Consider the following 21099-nt stretch of genomic DNA (forward strand, 5'->3'; position numbering starts at 1 on the left):
ATACAAGATGCACTTGGTATGGATGCAGAGGACACGTTGCCATCTTATGAGGCCTTGCCGGATGTGCAATAGGATATATGCCATGATGTCCTATAGGGCACTCATGCATTGCGCACGTATGCAGAGACTGTGCAAAGTCCAAGACACAGTGAACATGCTGACTGACATTGGACTTTGCTGCTTTAAGGATTACCCCTTTCTACAGCATTATGGGAGGCGGGTCCAGACTCCAGCCAAGCGGTTGCTCACATCTGGAATCAAAGCCTCCTCTTTACCATCAGGATTATCTCATGGAATGTGCAAGGTCTAGGGACGCTTCCCACACACAGTAGGAAGCGCCTTGTTAAGGATCACCTCCACCTAACCATTACAGGTGGACCTATGGATGTGTTGCTTCTACAAGAGCACAAATTGGATATGCTTTAGTGTGGTAAAACTCGTAAGGTCCTTTCTGGACACACTTCTTGGTCTTGTGCACAAGGGACCAAAGGTGGGGTATGCATCAGTCAGCATCACTTTTGCCTCATGTTATTGACCATGGGGTTATCATATCTGCTAGAGTGCAGTGGATTATGGTTATGCACAAGGGACAGAAGATGGATATCTTGAATATCTATGTACCTAATGTACGGGGATAGCTCTGTATCCATCCGCTGAGATACGCATAAACTGATCTCTGTAGTATAGCATCTTCGGCGGTAGAGGTTGACTGGGTGTGATCCAAGTCTCTTGAGTGTATCGCTGCCATAAATCCTGCCGAAGGACTCTGTTCCTCTCACTGTGAGAGAGCTGGATGTGTGGTGCATGTATATCATACTGGAAAGGTGGCAAGTGATCTATGTCAAGACCATGCTGAGTGAGCCACTGTATCATCTGTGAATACCATGATCTCCTATCTCCACTCTCTACAAGCTGCCTAGACACCTCAAAAGCTCTATGTGAGAGTCGATCTGATGGCATATCTCTGATCGTCTGTATGAAGCAGATCGTCTGGAAGAGGGCCTCTACTAGCATAGGAGGTGCAACAAACTCCGTCCGGACAATGTCATGTGGGACAGAGGGTTTACTGCGGATCATCCGTGAGAGCATGAGAATCTGAGGCCTCTCTATTTGAGACCATGTGCAGGTGGCGAGCCCAGGTGCCCATACTGTTGCAGCATACATCAAAGCAAGGGTGACTAGTGTGTCAAACAACCACCCCTTCGTGCGGGGCTCCTAGGAGGTTAGAGAGATTTGGAGGTTTTGTGATGATCCTAACCCTTGGGAGAGACTTGCCTTGGCCCTGGAAAGGACTAGCCAGCACTATCATTCTGTTGCCTTCGCCAAGAAAGAAGAGGCTCTGGACAAGGAGCGAGCTATCAGATGCAAGTTGACTGCACTCTTCAGAGGGAACACGAGAAGCACCCTGAGTCCCCTTGGATCCCAGAACTCTTGTCCACTGTTAGAGCTATAGGTGGCCATGGATAGGCGGGCTGATTTTGCATTTCATGCTAATCAAGCATTTTGGACACGTGGGGGTGGCACATGCAACAAACTGTTTTTCTCAACACATGGACCTATGCACAATAAGGACAGTTTGAGATGCTTGCAGGATTCTTAGTGGGAATTTCATACTGATCCAAATAAGGTGAGGAGTATTGCCTCAGATTTTCATCAAACCTTACTTTCTGCAAGGGCCCACTCTTTGGATAGAGATGTTGCACAACAGAAAGTCTGGGAGCGCATGCCCAAGCTTATTACAAATGATGTGTGCACCTCTTTGGATGCCCCCTTTTCAAAGGATGAGCTGATCTATCTCCATCCTTTTGCAATTTTGGGATTACATTGGTGATGATGGTACCACTGCTCTGCAGCAGATGTACAGTGGTATGATGCCCCCTCTTCTGATGGAGGGGTCGTATCCACCTTGTCCCGAAAATTGGGGACAAGACCAATATAAGATGGTGGAGGCTCATGACTCTGCTTGGATATGCTTACAAAATCTTAGCGAAGGCAATGAGTATGAGGCTTCAGCATGTTCTTCAGAGAGTTATTCATGATACACAGAATGGCTTCCTCCAAGGAAGGAGTATTTTTGATAGCATCTTTTCATCCTGGCAAGCTGTGGAGTGGGCTAAATTTAGCCAACAACCCCTTGCCATTCTCTTGCTAGACTTGAAAAAGCTTGACAGAGCGGATTGGGACTTCTTGGAAGGCACGACGGCACGGATGGGTTTCTCCCAGTAGTGGATCAAAGGGGTCTCTTGCACATGTAGGGAGGCCCACAGCAAAGTTTTGGCCTGCGGGGGGCGTGATGAGCACTTTCAGACCTCCCGTTCCGTGAGGCAAGGATGCCCCTTAGCTCTACTACTTTACCTTATAGTAGCGGAGGCTATGAGCAAGTTTCTCAAGGTTACCCCGGGTGTTTCTCAGGCTGCCTCTTCGCACAGAGAAAGAGTTACTGGACTCAAAGTTAGCACATGATACTGCTATGTTTTTGGAGGCTTCACAAGCATGCCTCTGTGCTTCGCACTGCCTTGGAAATGTTTTGTTTGGCAGAAGGCGCCACCATCGATTGGCACAAATCGGCGGGATTCCAGATTAGTGACTCTCCACAAACAGATTGGGGTTTGGATGTGGGGTTCACTTAGGTTGAGAGAGGATGCATCGCCAAATACCTTGGCTATCAGGTTGGCATTGACATCTCTTCTGCACATCAATTTGCTCCTATGCTCATGAGCATTAAAAGCAAACTTCAGCATTGGAATAGCCAGAAGCTTGCTTTGGCCTCTAGAGCCTTGGAAGCTAACCAAATGCTGGGGTGATTGCTTGGTTTATCACACCGTGCTAGATTTTTCATAAGGGATGCATTGGTCAGCTACGTCGGCTTATTCGGGGAACTTCCTTTAGTCACAACCAGATGGCACTATACACACTAGAGCGAGAGTGGCTTGGGATACCACTACTATGCCTAAGCAAGAGGGAGGATTGAACATCATTGACCCGGAGGTGGAGTGTAAGGTTTTACTATGTAAGCTGGTAGTAGTCAAAGGATTTCTTCCTAGCATTGAGCCTTGAAAGGACTTTTTTCTACAAGCAGATTACAAGGTGCATTCCAATTAGGGGAGGTGATTGGATTTCAGCCCACGTTTTATGTTCTTGGAGGATGAGAGAATGCTTCACACCGAGCACTTGAGAGGCACTAGTCAGAGCATTATGCAAATGAATACAGCCATACCTAACCAGATCACAAGGAACTTCATGGAAGGGTCTCACCACTTATGGTTTGGGGTATTTTAAAGGACAGGGGTACCTCTTCAAGTCATGTGCCTTGGGGTCTTACTGTGAACCTTGGGAAAACCGAGGTTATGGTCTTTCACACATCGAGACAGGGCAGGAGTCAGCTGACATTCACTCTCGCAGGACGCCAGGTGGAGGTGGTGACATCATACGTGTACCTAGGGGTTACCTTCTCTACAGCAGCCACACGCTTCATCATGGGTTCAGCAGCCAGAGCTAGATTGACACGGGGATATGCAACATTGGCTATGCTAGAGAGACAATGCCACCAGGCGCATTTTCAGGAGCCTCGGACGAAGGGGTGGCTATTTGACACATTAGTCACACCTGCATTGATGTATGGAGCAGCGGTATGGGCGCCAGGTTGCTACCCATTGGTGGACACAGATAGAGAGACCACAGGCCCTCATGATGGCACGCATGATACGCAGCAAACCGTCAGTACCTCGTGACATTATCCGAGCTGAGTTTGCTGCGCCTCCTATGATGGTAGAGGCCATATTTCAGACTATATGCCTGCTAGACAGATTCAGAGAGATGCCACAGGACAGATTGTCATACAGAGCTTTTGAGGCATCTAGACAGCTGGCTAAGGCAAGAGACAGAGGATCATGGTATGCACAGGCATGGCCATTTTGATCTAGAGAGGAGTCCCTAAGCCTATCACCCTAGATGCACTGCTTGTATTTGTGCAAGGACGGTCCCTTAGTCATAAACGCTACATTGGGAGACCTTTGGTATTGCATTACCCATCCAGGTTCTTTTTTGGAGACAATCGGGAGATCCAACTGGGAGAGACACATATCCATGTTCTGGTTCCTCAAGCACTGTAGACTCCTCCCCTCCCAACCTTCCCTCACAATCAAGCTTGAAGCTCCATAGGTTGTAAGTGTTAAAAACAAAAAACCATATTTTATCGTATAGTACCCAAAAATTTCATATCGTACCAAAAATTCCCGTACGGTATCGTATTTTCATACCGTGACAACTATGCAAATGTCAATGGTGTGTAACAGAAAAAAGTGAGAAAGGATCTAAATATCTGTAGATCTAGAGATCAAGAGTAACATGGGACAATGGGAAACATGGGAAACATGTGAAGCTACTGAGAGAGAAATGAAATGAAATGAAATGTTATATAACGTCTTCAAAAGGCCAAAGTGACCTATGAGACCAAAGTTACAACCATGTGACATCTGATACACTGTCTGGAAAAGAAAAGAAAAAGGATGGAGCATACACAAAACACCTGATGGAGTCCAAGATATCCACTTAAGGGCTGCCCTCCAAAGAGAGTATTTGCATGTATTACTGCAATTGAATGAGTACAAACGAATGGGCTGAATCTTCCCAGAACATGACTGACATGGAATTAGTGTTTCGCACAAATAATTGTCCTTTTGAAGGAACAGAGAGTTAGGGTTTGCAAAGAGCTTGTAGCTATGGAGGTTCGAAGATGTCCATGGCTGAGAGAGAGAGAGAGAGAGAGAGAGAGAGAGAGAGACAGAGAGAGAGAGAGAAAGAGAAAGAAAGAAACAAAGAAAGCTGTATTAACGTCTACTAGAAGCCGAACTCAACCTATGAGACAAATCAATGTACAACTGTCAATGTCTTCTGGATGTCCAGGAAAAAAAAAGGACAAAAAGAACATGAAATAAACTATGAAGGTACTGAGCTAGTGGGGGGGTGTGATGGATGGAGCACTACTGCTAGAGGCTCAGTATGCAACCTATATGCGCAGGGTATACAAGAATGCAATGCAGATCTGTCTAGCTCCAACCAGTACCATAATGGGGGTGTAATATGTGATACAGAGGCGAGGGCGAGGCAAAAATACCTCGGAGCATGATCTCCGGGTGTGAGTGTAAGTGAGTTAGCCGCTCTTGGATATGGTGCTGATGTTGAGCCCGTATCTCTGTGATCTCCCTCTGATGTAGTTTGGGAGTCTGGTAGCCTGGTGCTCTCAGTCTCCGTCTGGCTTGGAGGTCTGCAGTGCGCTGAAGTGTAACCCCCTCCTGTGTCAGGGTAGGCACTGGGAAAGATCTCTGAAAGAAATCAGTGAGCTGGAGCTGTCGCCCACCTCTCCCTGTGGTATGAGTCCGTAGCAGTGTCTCTCTGTGGCGCTGTGTCTCTAGCAAGAATTGGCCAAATCTGCGCTGGTCTGCAGACTCCATGATCTGGCAGAGTGAGGGATGTCCATTGAAGATGGTGGTGTATCTCTCTCTAATGACACTATATGCTCTGCATCTGCATACATAATGTTCCTCACTCTCAACCTCCTCCTCGCATAGTCTGCATATCCTCTCTGTTATGGGGATCCGTGCTGCCCTACCTGCCTCAATCTCAAGCTGGTGTGATGACACTCTGAGCTGGCCAATCACCACTCGGGCACTGTGAGGCATGTAAACATCCATGTATCCAGGCCTCTGTATCCATCCGCTGAGATACGCATAAACTGATCACTGTAGTATAGCATCTTCGGCGGTAGAGGTTGACTGGGTGTGATCCAAGTCTCTTGAGTGTATCGCTGCCATAAATCCTGCCGAAGGACTCTGTTCCTCTCACTGTGAGAGAACTGGTGGATGTGTGGTGCATGTATATCATACTGGAAAGGTGGCAAGAGATCTATGTCAAGACCATGCTGAGTGAGCCACTGTATCATCTGTGAATACCATGATCTCCTATCTCCACTCTCTAGAAGCTGCCTAGACACCTCAAAAGCTCTATGTGAGAGTCGATCTGATGGCATATCTCTGATCGTCTGTATGAAGCAGATCGTCTGGAAGAGGGCCTCTACTAGCATAGGAGGTGCAACAAACTCCGTCCGGACAATGTCATGTGGGACAGAGGGTTTACTGCGGATCATCCGTGAGAGCATGAGAATCTGAGGCCTCTCTATTTGAGACCATGTGCAGGTGGCGAGCCCAGGTGCCCATACTGTTGCAGCATACATCAAAGCAAGGGTGACTAGTGTGTCAAACAACCACCCCTTCGTGCGGGGCTCCTAGGAGGTTAGAGAGATTTGGAGGTTTTGTGATGATCCTAACCCTTGGGAGAGACTTCCCTTGGCCCTGGAAAGGACTAGCCAGCACTATCATTCTGTTGCCTTCGCCAAGAAAGAAGAGGCTTTGGACAAGGAGCGAGCTATCAGATGCAAGTTGACTGCACTCTTCAGAGGGAACACGAGAAGCACCCTGAGTCCCCTTGGATCCCAGAACTCTTGTCCACTGTTAGAGCTATAGGTGGCCATGGATAGGCGGGCTGATTTTGCATTTCATGCTAATCAAGCATTTTGGACACGTGGGGGTGGCACATGCAACAAACTGTTTTTCTCAACACATGGACCTATGCACAATAAGGACAGTTTGAGGTGCTTGCAGGATTCTTAGTGGGAATTTCATACTGATCCAAATAAGGTGAGGAGTTTTGCCTCAGATTTTCATCAAACCTTACTTTCTGCAAGGGCCCACTCTTTGGATAGAGATGTTGCACAACAGAAAGTCTGGGAGCGCATGCCCAAGCTTATTACAAATGATGTGTGCACCTCTTTGGATGCCCCCTTTTCAAAGGATGAGCTGATCTATCTCCATCCTTTTGCAATTTTGGGATTACATTGGTGATGATGGTACCACTGCTCTGCAGCAGATGTACAGTGGTATGATGCCCCCTCTTCTGATGGAGGGGTCGTATCCACCTTGTCCCGAAAGTTGGGGACAAGACCAATATAAGATGGTGGAGGCTCATGACTCTGCTTGGATATGCTTACAAAATCTTAGCGAAGGCAATGAGTATGAGGCTTCAGCATGTTCTTCAGAGAGTTATTCATGATACACAGAATGGCTTCCTCCAAGGAAGGAGTATTTTTGATAGCATCTTTTCATCCTGGCAAGCTGTGGAGTGGGCTAAATTTAGCCAACAACCCCTTGCCATTCTCTTGCTAGACTTGAAAAAGCTTGACAGAGCGGATTGGGACTTCTTGGAAGGCACGACGGCACGGATGGGTTTCTCCCAGTAGTGGATCAAAGGGGTCTCTTGCACATGTAGGGAGGCCCACAGCAAAGTTTTGGCCTGCGGGGGGCGTGATGAGCACTTTCAGACCTCCCGTTCCGTGAGGCAAGGATGCCCCTTAGCTCTACTACTTTACCTTATAGTAGCGGAGGCTATGAGCAAGTTTCTCAAGGTTACCCCGGGTGTTTCTCAGGCTGCCTCTTCGCACAGAGAAAGAGTTACTGGACTCAAAGTTAGCACATGATACTGCTATGTTTTTGGAGGCTTCACAAGCATGCCTCTGTGCTTCGCACTGCCTTGGAAATGTTTTGTTTGGCAGAAGGCGCCACCATCGATTGGCCCAAATCGGCGGGATTCCAGATTAGTGACTCTCCACAAACAGATTGGGGTTTGGATGTGGGGTTCACTTAGGTTGAGAGAGGATGCATCGCCAAATACCTTGGCTATCAGGTTGGCATTGACATCTCTTCTGCACATCAATTTGCTCCTATGCTCATGAGCATTAAAAGCAAACTTCAGCATTGGAATAGCCAGAAGCTTGCTTTGGCCTCTAGAGCCTTGGAAGCTAACCAAATGCTGGGGTGATTGCTTGGTTTATCACACCGTGCTAGATTTTTCATAAGGGATGCATTGGTCAGCTACGTCGGCTTATTCGGGGAACTTCCTTTAGTCACAACCAGATGGCACTATACACACTAGAGCGAGAGTGGCTTGGGATACCATTACTATGCCTAAGCAAGAGGGAGGATTGAACATCATTGACCCGGAGGTGGAGTGTAAGGTTTTACTATGTAAGCTGGTAGTAGTCAAAGGATTTCTTCCTAGCATTGAGCCTTGAAAGGACTTTTTTCTACAAGCAGATTACAAGGTGCATTCCAATTAGGGGAGGTGATTGGATTTCAGCCCACGTTTTATGTTCTTGGAGGATGAGAGAATGCTTCACACCGAGCACTTGAGAGGCACTAGTCAGAGCATTATGCAAATGAATACAGCCATACCTAACCAGATCACAAGGAACTTCATGGAAGGGTCTCACCACTTATGGTTTGGGGTATTTTAAAGGACAGGGGTACCTCTTCAGGTCATGTGCCTTCGGGTCTTACTGTGAACCTTGGGAAAACCAAGGTTATGGTCTTTCACACATCGAGACAGGGCAGGAATCAGCTGACATTCACTCTCGCAGGACGCCAGGTGGAGGTGGTGACATCATACGTGTACCTAGGGGTTACCTTCTCTACAGCAGCCACACGCTTCATCATGGGTTCAGCAGCCAGAGCTAGATTGACACGGGGATATGCAACATTGGCTATGCTAGAGAGACAATGCCACCAGGCGCATTTTCAGGAGCCTCGGACGAAGGGGTGGCTATTTGACACATTAGTCACACCTGCATTGATGTATGGAGCAGCGGTATGGGCGCCAGGTTGCTACCCATTGGTGGACACAGATAGAGAGACCACAGGCCCTCATGATGGCACGCATGATACGCAGCAAACCGTCAGTACCTCGTGACATTATCCGAGCTGAGTTTGCTGCGCCTCCTATGATGGTAGAGGCCATATTTCAGACTATATGCCTGCTAGACAGATTCAGAGAGATGCCACAGGACAGATTGTCATACAGAGCTTTTGAGGCATCTAGACAGCTGGCTGAGGCAAGAGACAGAGGATCATGGTATGCACAGGCATGGCCATTTTGATCTAGAGAGGAGTCCCTAAGCCTATCACCCTAGATGCACTGCTTGTATTTGTGCAAGGACGGTCCCTTAGTCATAAACGCTACATTGGGAGACCTTTGGTATTGCATTACCCATCCAGGTTCTTTTTTGGAGACAATCGGGAGATCCAACTCGGAGAGACACATATCCATGTTCTGGTTCCTCAAGCACTGTAGACTCCTCCCCTCCCAACCTTCCCTCACAATCAAGCTTGAAGCTCCATAGGTTGTAAGTGTTAAAAAAAAAAAACCATATTTTATCGTATAGTACCCGAAAATTTCATATCGTACCAAAAATTCCCGTACGGTATCGTATTTTCATACCGTGACAACTATGCAAATGTCAATGGTGTGTAACAGAAAAAAGTGAGAAAGGATCTAAATATCTGTAGATCTAGAGATCAAGAGTAACATGGGACAATGGGAAACATGGGAAACATGTGAAGCTACTAAGAGAGAAATGAAATGAAATGAAATGTTATATAACGTCTTCAAAAGGCCAAAGTGACCTATGAGACCAAAGTTACAACCATGTGACATCTGATACACTGTCTGGAAAAGAAAAGAAAAAAGATGGAGCATACACAAAACACCTGATGGAGTCCAAGATATCCACGTAAGGGCTGCCCTCCAAAGAGAGTATTTGCATGTATTACTGCAATTGAATGAGTACAAACGAATGGGCTGAATCTTCCCAGAACATGACTGACATGGAATTAGTGTTTCGCACAAATAATTGTCCTTTTGAAGGAACAGAGAGTTAGGGTTTGCAAAGAGCTTGTAGCTATGGAGGTTCGAAGATGTCCATGGCTGAGAGAGAGAGAGAGAGAGAGAGAGAGAGAAAGAAAGAAAGAAAGAAAGAAAGAAAGAAATTACACTGGCCTCTTGCTTCTTCTGCACGACATGCACTGAAACAGTTACGCATCTGTTCATGAGTTGTCTAGTGGCCCGTCAGATTTGGTCTTTTGTCTCTCGCGTTTGGGAGGCAGTAGAGAGGTCTACTATTTCGGCTCATCAGTGGATATTTGGGATTTGTCCTCAAGTCATTACTTCAGACAGCCACCTTGTGATTTTCCATTTCCTTAGATGGACAGGACTTTGGCATATTTGGACTACACGGAATGGGTTCATTTTTGATTCCTTGTCTGGAATACATGGGCACATTCTACGTATCCGCGGTTTGCTGCTTTGGCAGTTTTCTTCTCTTCTCTCAGCTCAGCTACTGGATGCAGATGTTATTTCCTTATGGTCTACGGCGGCTCGGCTGGCTCATCTTTGATGCTTCTATCTGGGATGCTTATTTGGCTAGGAGGCTTTCTTACTAGTGTACAGGTTTGCATGGTCATGATCCTTTAGAGGATCTTTTGTGGGGGTTTTGTTTGGGGCCATAGGTTCTGTGTGAGCCATGTGGCTGATGTACATATTACATATAATATAAAACACCATTTCACGAAAAAAAAAAAAAAAAAAAAAGCTGTATTAACGTCTACTAGAAGCCGAACTCAACCTATGAGACAAATCAATGTACAACTGTCAATGTCTTCTGGATGTCCAGGAAAAAAAAAAGGACAAAAAGAACATGAAATAAACTATGAAGGTACTGAGCTAGTGGGGGGGTGTGATGGATGGAGCACTTCTGCTAGAGGCTCAGTATGCAACCTATATGCGCAGGGTATACAAGAATGCAATGCAGATCTGTCTAGCTCCAACCAGTACCATAATGGGGGTGTAATATGTGATACAGAGGCGAGGGCGAGGCAAAAATACCTCGGAGCATGATCTCCGGGTGTGAGTGTAAGTGAGCTAGCCGCTCTTGGATATGGTGCTGATGTTGAGCCCGTATCTCTGTGATCTCCCTCTGATGTAGTTTGGGAGTCTGGTAGCCTGGTGCTCTCAGTCTCCGTCTGGCTTGGAGGTCCGCAGTGTGCTGAAGTGTAACCCCCTCCTGTGTCAGGGTAGGCACTGGGAAAGATCTCTGAAAGAAATCAGTGAGCTGGAGCTGTCGCCCACCTCTCCCTGTGGTATGAGTCCGTAGCAGTGTCTCTCTGTGGCGCTGTGTCTCTAGCAATAATTGGCCAAATCTGCGCTGGTCTGCAGACTCCATGATCTGGCAGAGTGAGGGATGTCCATTGAAGATGGTGGTGTATCTCTCTCTAATGACACTATATGCTCTGCATCTGCATACATAATGTTCCTCACTCTCAACCTCCTCCTGGCATAGTCTGCATATCCTCTCTGTTATGGGGATCCGTGCTGCCCTACCTGCCTCAATCTCAAGCTGGTGTGATGACACTCTGAGCTGGCCAATCACCACTCGGGCACTGTGAGGCATGTACACATCCATGTATCCAGGCCTCTGTATCCATCCGCTGAGATACACATAAACTGATCTCTGTAGTATAGCATCTTCGGCGGTAGAGGTTGACTGGGTGTGATCCAAGTCTCTTGAGTGTATCGCTGCCATAAATCCTACCGAAGGACTCTGTTCCTCTCACTGTGAGAGAGCTGGATGTGTGGTGCATGTATATCATACTGGAAAGGTGGCAAGTGATCTATGTCAAGACCATGCTGAGTGAGCCACTGTATCATCTGTGAATACCATGATCTCCTATCTCCACTCTCTACAAGCTGCCTAGACACCTCAAAAGCTCTATGTGAGAGTCGATCTGATGGCATATCTCTGATCGTCTGTATGAAGCAGATCGTCTGGAAGAGGGCCTCTACTAGCATAGGAGGTGCAACAAACTCCGTCCGGACAATGTCATGTGGGACAGAGGGTTTACTGCGGATCATCCGTGAGAGCATGAGAATCTGAGGCCTCTCTATTTGAGACCATGTGCAGGTGGCGAGCCCAGGTGCCCATACTGTTGCAGCATACATCAAAGCAAGGGTGACTAGTGTGTCAAACAACCACCCCTTCGTGCGGGGCTCCTGGAAGTGTGCCTGGTGACACTCTCTCTAGCATGGCCAGAGCTGCATACCCTCGTGTGAGTCTATCCGTGGCTGCCTGTGCCATAGTAAATCTTCCTAGCGGAGTCGTAAATGTAATCCCCATGTACACATGAGTCTACCACCTCTACCTGTCCTCTTGCTAGTGTGAAGATGGCTTGTCGTCGAACCGGCCTTGAGGTGTGGTTTCAATCATGGCCTTGGTTTTCCCAAGGTTCACTGTAAGCCCCCTTTGTGTGCAGAAGTCATCGAGTGCATGGAGATGGTGCTGTATTCCCATCCGCGACTCAGAGACCAGAATAATATGATCTGCATATAGCATAATGTGGACTGTGGTACTTGAGATGCCTACCCCGTCCCCACCACCGTGACCAATGAAGTCAGCCACCTCATCGATGTATAGCCCAAATAGTGTAGGAGAGAGTGGGCATCCTTCCTTCACACATATGGTGGTAGCAATAACATCAGATAGCCCCCCGGGGCATTGTATGCGCCCAAAGACCTACTCATATAAAGCATAGATGCCCCAAATCATCTCTGATGGGATCCCCAATGACTGTAGGCGCTGGAAGAGTCTCTCTCGTGGCACCGTGTCAAATGCTTTGCAGAAATCCACAAAGCAGCAGTATAATCTCTTCTCCCGCGCCCTAGCCTGGTCAATCAGACATCTCAGGGTGAATATATGGTCAATAGTGGAGAAAGCTCGTCGGAATCCAACCTGCCCTGGTGCTCGCAGTCCCTCCTTCTCTACATATGAGCTCAACTCTGCCTCGAGCACTGTGCCATAAAGTTTGGCCAATGTATGACCAATCATGATAGTCCTGTAGTTGCTGGGGTCTAGCATGTCTCCCGCTTTGTGGAGAGGCACGATGGTGTGCATAGTCCACTCAGCTGGTAGGCCCTCCACTAGTGCCCTATTAAATAGGTGAGCAACAAAGGGTCCTAGTGTGTCAGCTGCATAAATAAGATGCTCACTCTGTATACCTGTGTGGTCAGCCGATCTCCCATGCTGTAACCGGCGGATAGCTCTCTCTACCATCGAGGCGGTAAAGAAAGTAGAGGTGGTAGGGCGGGATTCCTATGGCTGTGGTATGGGCGGCTGCTGAGGGATATGGTAGAGGCTCTTTGCATATGTGTGCCATGTGTGTGGATCCTCAATCAAGGTACGAGGGCGAGGCTCTCTCATCCTACGCCATGCAGTGGCTGCATCTCTGCTCATGAGTAGGTGGTATATATCCTAGTACTGTGCCTCCTCATATGCACGCCTCTTATGGCGTGTGAGGATCCTCATCTGTTGGCTCGCCTGTCTCTGTGTAATGGTCCCCATTGCTCTCTGGGCACGGAGGAGTCTATATATAGCTCTCTGCACTCATCATCATACCACCGATTCTGGGGCATGCTCCGAGATCTATCTGTGTGTGCAATGTGTGTATGATGGGGGAAGCTGGGGGTGGCGGCTGTATGTAGTAGAGATGACAGCTGGGTGGTGAGTGTGTCTAGAGGTGACAGGGGATCCATTTGGAATAGCCCGTCATATACATGATGCTCATTTATGTTTGCCAAGTCATGGGTGAAGTAGAAAGTTGTATGCGATGCCTGTGTGGGCTGTGTGGGTGCTGGTGTGGAGCTCGCCAGTGACAGTAAGAGGTACATGTGATCCGCACCAATAGGACAAGGAGGGGATGGTGAAAGATGTCACTACCTGTGTGGTCTCCATGGACCCCATGATGTAGTCCACTGTGCTACCCCCCCGATCATGGAAAGCATGTCAGTGTTCCTGAATCCTGCTACTGTCTTATCCCGTTATAAATAACGAGATGGTGTCGTGCTCCCAGCTCAAGTAAGTGATGACCATATCTGGTGTTATCCAGCCCCATGTCTTCTGACACCCTGCAAGCTCCCGTGTCCTCCACCTCTAGTGTGTGCATCACCTCGGGGTGCTCGAAATCATAAATGTTGCACTGTCGGCTCTATGTCCATGCATTGAAGTCCCCCATATGGAGGACTTCCCCCAAGTTGGAGTAGTGTATGATCTCATCTGAAAGGGCTGCATATGGTGACTCTCCCACTGGCCCTGTGTCCTCCTCCTCGCCTCTACTCTCATCCTCTGTTGTCATGGCATATCTCGATCCTCTAGGAGAGAAGTAGCATAGAGCAATATATAACACCCTGTCTGCTGAGAGCTGCAGTCTAATCCACATGTATCTAGCCTCCTGGTCACGTGCTACCACCTGTAGGCGCTCCTGTAGCTCTCGCTTGAAGAGTACCGCTATACCTCTAGATCCTCTCGATGTGCTCTGCCGTGTGGTCCCCCTGTATGTAAACTCCCACTGATAGCCCTCTACTTTGGGTAGCCCCCTCTCTGGGCTCTGGTGCGTCTCTGTAAGTAGTATGATGTCCCATCCCTCCATGACCTCCTCCATCCTCCCAAGATGTGTCCAAAGTGCTCCATTGCAGTTCCAAACTGCTATGTGTATCTGTGAATCTGGATCCTCCATAGCCGATGTCCCATAGGCCGTGTGGCGCTAATCGGTGGCCTTGCCATCGATGATGTGATAATGCTCAAGATTGCACGACTCAATGAGGATTGTATTGATGTGATAATGCTCAAGATTGCGCGACTCAATGAGGATTGGATTGATGTGTAAATAAAGTACACCAAGTACATGCTTTTATAGGTTGCAAACCTTATCTTTTGACTCAATCGAACACACTAGGTGACTGACACATGGCATGGCCATTGACATCACTACTTACTTCACACACATAATATCTTATCCACCTAAGGGTGGGTTCACACACATAAGCACACTTACACATAAGTGAGCATTCAGGAGCTGTTCACACACACTTTCGGGTACACAAACAAGGGTACACACACATGTACAGGAGGCTCCAAATACCCAAGAAACCCCTCGACCCAACAAACCCCCGTTTGGAGCAAAGGTGGAAGTGTGATGAGGAACTTTCAAAAGGCAAGAATACGCATGCTCCAACTTTGGTCCGAACTCGGCATGTTCTAGTTGCAGGCTCAGAGGCTCATGTAACTTGGCTCAGAGGCTGATAAGCTTGGCTCAAAGGCTAGTGAGCTTAGCCTCAAAGGCTCAACACTAGCATGGCTCAGAGGCTTATCATGCTTGGCTCAGAGGTTCATGTAGCTTATCCCCAACTCCGACTCAAGGCCAAGGTAACACTGGGAGTTAGTTGTCCATGTCCTATATTGGTAATCACAATATCCCCCCCCTTGCTTTAATAAGGGATTTATAACAGAGTGTTATTGAAGATAACTAACTCAAAGCACACGAAGAGAAAAACACACACATAGCATTTATTACAAATCTTTTTCGAGGGACAACCTGGGCACAAGACCCATGACCACACACAAAAAACTAAAAAAGGATTTCCAAGAAGAATCTCGCGATCGTAGTAGAGAGCCTTTTTGCTGCAACATTTCCAAGGCACTGCATGTTGGGGCCTAAGCACAGATGATGGTGATGACATAGAAGCTCGTGCTAGTATAAAAACATGTGCCAATGTTGCAAGGGCATTTGGTGAAGTCCAAAATAAATGCATGAAGCCAAAAATTGGCTGCGCTTTCTTTGCCATGTGAACCAATCCTTAATGATTAATCTTTAAAAGTATTTTTTAAAGACACATTATCCCCTTAAACATGGCAAGCAATAGAGATAGTGAGATTGTGTGGAAGGTAGTCGATGCCGTGTCGGTGCTAGGCACACGGTGTGTAGAGGCATGCGTTCTCAATTGGGCGGAGAAGATAACCTTGGTAGGTGCAGAGCAAAAAGCTACGAAGGCGAGCAGGTGGTGATGAGGGTGTTGCTACTGAAACTGACAAATGCTACGAAGGCGTGTAGGTGGCGACAAGGGTGTTGCTACTAAAACTGACGAGTGCTACTACGAAGGCGAGTAAGTGGTGACAAGGAAGGCTTTGACAAGCCTTACTAAGGCTTAAATGCTGTTGAAAATCATTGTGGCCAATTGCACGATAAGCGGCAAGAGTTTTGCAACACGTCGATCTGGTCCATCAAAGCCGAAGAGCAGAACAATGTGTGGCCTGCACAACTTCTCAACATCCCTGCCATTCTCATCTATTGTGCCTCACCCTCTCTAGTTCTTTATTTTCTATTTTAAATATTGCGCAACACACCAGCTGACGTCTGTCTCTCAGTTGCTTTGCCCATGTCACAGATCGTAACTCCTCTCGGGTGAGGTGGGTCCGGAGCATCTCAAGGTGGATCCACAAGATCCACTGTATCGATGTCCTCCACCTCCTGCATCCAGAATAAATTGGTAATGGTTGGTTGGCGAGGGAGGAGGCGGGGTGGCTGGGGGCAAAAGCTCTTTCAAGAAAGTGTCCCTATGTCTGCGGACCTCAAGCAAGAAGAGGCCTAAGCAATGCTAGTCCAAGAAATCAATGGTCTTGGGAAGTGGACCAAATGAAACCTCCCACGGATCCCATAGTATACTAGGCAACGGCATATGTAATGCTCCTTGGTTTCAACCTCTGTGTGGCATAATCGGCAAATCCTCTCCTCTCTGGGTCTCCGTCTGAGCTTCCCAGCTCTGAAGGCATGCTCAACTCTACCTATCTCCACTCTGAGGCGGTGGGATGAAACCCATATCTGGCCAATCGCATTCTACATGGCATGGGACGTGTGAACACTCAGGTAGCCCGACTGTTAGATGAATCCATTCTCAATGAGCATGACGAAGTGATCTCTGTAGAAGTGCATCTTCGTTTTGGGAGCTCCGAGGTGTGATCCATGTGCAATGGGTGTAGAGGCTGAGAAGTTCTAACCAGATAACCCAGTTGGTATCCTTGTGAGAGAATCGGAGAAAAGGGGAGTCCAAACTATACTAAAGGGGTGGTAGGTGATCCATGCGGAGCCCATATACTGGGGATCCATGTAACTGATGCAATGGAGGTATGTGGCTGTCTGGAAGAGTGCATCCACTACCATCGGGGCTGCAGCAAACTCTGCCTGGATAATCTGGTCTGGGACTGATGGTTTGCTATGGATCATACGGGAGAACATCATGAACTAGGGCCTCTCAACTCACTGCCAATCCTCATCGGATAAATTTGGTCCCCCAAAAGCCTGCTCCATACATCAAGGCTGGTGTGACAAGGGTGTCAAAAAGCCAACCCTTCGTCTTGGGCTCCTGGAAATGTACCTGGAAGCACTACCACTCAAGTAAGCTCAAGGCTGCATATCCTCGTCACTCTGGCATGTGTTGTGGGAAGCATGGTGAAGCGTGGGCCACTGAAAGTGACACCAAGGTAGACATAGGATGAGACAATCTCCACAGGAGCCCCTCTGTATGTGAAGCTCAATCTGGATGTCAAGGGGTGGAAAGTATTGAAGACCATTACCTTGGTTTTACCAAGGTTAACATTGAGGTCCCGCTGAGTACAGAAGTCCTATGAGGCATCCAACTGTCTTTGAAGCCCCTTGGCTGAGTCTGAGAGGAGGACGATGTCATCTGCATAAAGTAGTATGGGGATTTATATGCCTGCCACTGTGGGACCAGCCCTGCCTAACCCATCAATAAAGCTCGAGATCTCATCAATGTAGGGGCCAAAAAGAGTGGGTGATAGAGGGCAGCCCTGTTTCACCCCAATAGTGCTGGAAGTCTCTTGCGATGTACCTCCTCGCGGGCTCTCACTCATCCAGTGTGACAGAGTCATCGAGGGCGATGATGCTCCAAACCATGTCAGATGGGACTCCTCTCTCCTGTAGATGGTGTAGGAGGCAGGCTCGAGGTACAATATCAAAAGCTTTGCAGAAATCCACAAAGCAACAGTAAATCCTCTGATGTCGTGCTCTACCCTCCTCGATGATGGCATGGAGTACAGTATCAAAAGCTTTGCGGAAATCCACAAAGCAGCAATAAATCCTCTGATGTCGTGCTCTACCCTCCTCGATGATGGCACGGAGGGTGAAGATGCGATCAAGTGTAGAGTAGCTCCTCCGAAAGCCTGCCTGTCTTGGGGCTCTGCATCCCTGTCTCTCTGCAAATGAACTAAGCTCCGCTTCTAGCACCGATCCATAGTGTTTGGCCAACATGTGGCCAATCACGATGGTCCTTTAATTATTAGGATCAAGTGAATCTCCGGTGGACCAAGAGGGTGGAAATCGTTCACAAAGGGCTCTATCAGTGCCGTTGGGACCTCATGCCACTCCGCATCTTCAACATTAGCAGGTGCAACCAAGGTTGGCCAGCCATGCCCTACAAGACCTTGATTAGGCTGTAAGCTAGAGAAAGTTGGAGATCTTGGGAGCAGAGAAGCTGCTCCAAGAGCGTCTCTGGCATTCCGCAAGGGTTGGGCCTGTCACACGCTGAGCAAGCTAATGCTAAAGCTGCACAGGATGGGGAATGATGCCTCATTAGTAGTGAAGCTGGATACCGTGTCCTAGGCAGGCTGAGCATGCAAAGAAGTAGCTGGGATGGGGCTGGTGTGTTGTGGACTCTTGCCACTCCCTTGGATCCCACTACTGCAAACAGGCTATGCATCAGCTCTCCTAAACCCAAAGATGCCAACAAGGGTCCTCTGCTATCTCCGGAGGAGAACGATCAATCCACCAAGTGCAGCCATGGAATCCAACAACTCAGACTCATTATAGGATAGCTCTAAGGTCCTTGATGGCATCCTCAGAAAGGGTCAGGAGGCCTTCGTGTCCTATCAAGAAGACCACTAGGGAAAGGTCTTGGCAGAGGCCAAGGAACCACAAGGGGATGTCATGCAGAGAGAAAACAGTCACCTACAGGGGGGGAGGAGAGGAGGAACAAAAATTCAACCACTTGTGAGATGGTGGAATCAATGGTGTTGAGATGAGATCTCACCCACCATGCAGATGTGCTGTGCACTGCCGCTGCTGCTCAGCTGGATAAAGAGAAGAGACGAGATGATAGATCTATGACTGGATGATAGCCCACATCCCAAAAGTAAGATCACATGGCCAGCTGGTGCTCAGAGAGAAGGCGTGCCAAATCATTTCAGATTAAAGGCTACCGCAGATCCTTTTCCTCAGTGCTCAGAGGGCCCTGCAAAAGAGCTTGACCCAAGCTCGCAGAAGGGTAGGACAGCTGCAGCTCTGAAGAGTTGATATGTACAACCACCTACCGCAGACCCTTTTCCTCAGTGCTCAGAGGGCTTGTCCCAAGCTCGCAGAAGTCTAGGACAGCTGCAGCTCTGAAGAGTTGATATGTACAACCACTGAAGCATACAAAAATTGTTGAAGGATATCGTAGCAGGCTGGCTGCATTGAATAGAACCGAAGCTGCTTCTTCAGCTTCTTGAGTCTTGCTGCAGTTGATGGGTGTGTCTACTGTTGGCCTTCGTTTCTCCAACAAATACTCTGGTTGCCGCCTCCTTACTAAGGTAACATTCTAACTAAATTTTCATAGAAGAAACCTCCATAAATTATTCAGAATGAAGGCATCTAGTCAAGATGCTACCATTCTAGCAATTAGGGTGGAAATGTGAAAGCTCAACACACACAATGGAAATAATGAGTCTATACTCAAAAAGATACTCAAAGCATCACAATATTTGCACAAGATTCTCCCACACAAATGTGAGCTCAAGCAATATAATAAAGCCAAAAGGCTTCATCTCCATGCACAACCATTGATTTTTGGCTTGGAGGACCAAGCCAGATGCAAATATCCACCCGACTCCTAGTAACCAAGGTTCTCCATGCCTAGGAGTGCTACCCAGCACTACGAATAAAGAAAGAAGATGCTTTGAGTGTCATGCCAAATTATGAGCCAAAGGTAATCATTGAGACCGCAGGACCCAGGTAGAGTTGCCAGGTCCTGATTCTCCTAAAAGGACCAAATGCAGATGGCATTAAACACTTATCCTTGAATAATGTATGCACAAAAAAGTGACTGTAAAGGGCAATTTTAAAAATACCTCAAAGCCGTTATAATGTTGCTTTATATATTTGTCTAGAGTTTTAGAAACCGCATGAGATACTTGAACATAGTTTTCCACCCCTTTTTGAAGAAGAACTTGTTCCACCTCGGTCAAAACGCTTAGCTTCAACTCTTCTAATATATGTAAATGCAGAGAGGGCTTATTGATCGTTCCAGAATCTTGCATAACATTCTCATCAACATGGTCTGCATCTTCACCTTGGCAGGTGTCAACTTCATGACAAAGATTTTGGGCATCTGCATTTAGGTCTGCCAAAAACCAGAAAAATCCCTGGCATTTGAGTTACCCCAAACCAAATGCAATATAGGAGCAGTTGCTTCCTTAAAAACAAGATGCATGCCTTCAACTTATATCACTAAAACCAGAACAGTTGAGGCCAAACCTAGAGTGATGCTTTGAACACCCTTGCTTGTTTGAGTGGCATTGGCATTGGAGCAGCCATAATGCTCATCGTCTGCACTCTTTGGGTCATCAACCTATGCAAAACAACTTGAGAAGTCAACATAGATATCAACAGCAAACATAGTTGAGGTAAAAGGACCCTTGTACCTTTCTCTGTTTCTTCATAGGCTGCCTCTCTTGATGCAATAAACCCCTTTTTTTCAAAGCCGGCTTGTCAATGATTTCTTTAGGAGGCAACAAACTTAACCTGCAAACTCAGAATGAAATCATTTCCAGAGGATCAAAGAAGCAAGTTCCTTTAATTGCTAGATGGCCTAAAAGAGTCTGCAGATCCAAATTTCAACGTTAATATGGCAATGCCTTTTTCTTTCCATTTCCTATCTTTCATAAGTTGGGGGGAGGGGCAGGAAAGTTTAGAGATAAAGGCAAGCAAGATTGCAGGTAAGCCAATTACTTTATATTTGAATAAGGAGCAGCCTGCCTCAGCACAAAAGCAGTGTCCAGATAATCCTCCTCACATGGACTTACATTAACTATCTGCATACAAACAGCCAATGATTCTTAAGTTTGGGAAAAAGAAACGCAGATAGTATGCTAGTTGCGTGCTATGTTGAGCAGCCTTTCGATACCTTGAACCTTTTTCTAATTATGACCTGAAAGGATATTCAAATACAAAAGAAGTGAAGCACTAAAGCTCCTGAATTGTTTACCAATGTCATATTCCCTTTGGCTTCCATATAGGACTTCAGATATCTTGTAAGCTGCAAACACGACCAGAAAAT

At 47.3% G+C, this 21099-nt stretch overlaps 1 protein-coding gene across 2 annotated transcripts in view; it reads right to left on the reverse strand.

Annotated features, from left to right (window-relative positions):
- The window catches only part of LOC147621417 (ATP binding microtubule motor family protein), a 154425-nt gene that overhangs the window by 105812 nt on the left and 27514 nt on the right, over window positions 1–21099 (reverse strand). For both annotated transcript variants that reach the window (XM_086824163.1, XM_086824164.1), the window contains 5 exons: window positions 21028–21078; window positions 20772–20854; window positions 20465–20564; window positions 20298–20391; window positions 19892–20163 (listed from right to left, as the gene is read on the reverse strand). In XM_086824163.1, the coding sequence (XP_086680289.1) occupies window positions 19892–20163; window positions 20298–20391; window positions 20465–20564; window positions 20772–20854; window positions 21028–21078 (600 nt within the window). The remainder of the gene's footprint in view (window positions 1–19891; window positions 20164–20297; window positions 20392–20464; window positions 20565–20771; window positions 20855–21027; window positions 21079–21099) is intronic.

This window comes from Cibotium barometz, chromosome 30 (genome assembly GCF_041138505.1).
Source record: "Cibotium barometz isolate CiBa-2024 chromosome 30, ASM4113850v1, whole genome shotgun sequence".
Taxonomy (NCBI): domain Eukaryota; kingdom Viridiplantae; phylum Streptophyta; class Polypodiopsida; order Cyatheales; family Cibotiaceae; genus Cibotium; species Cibotium barometz.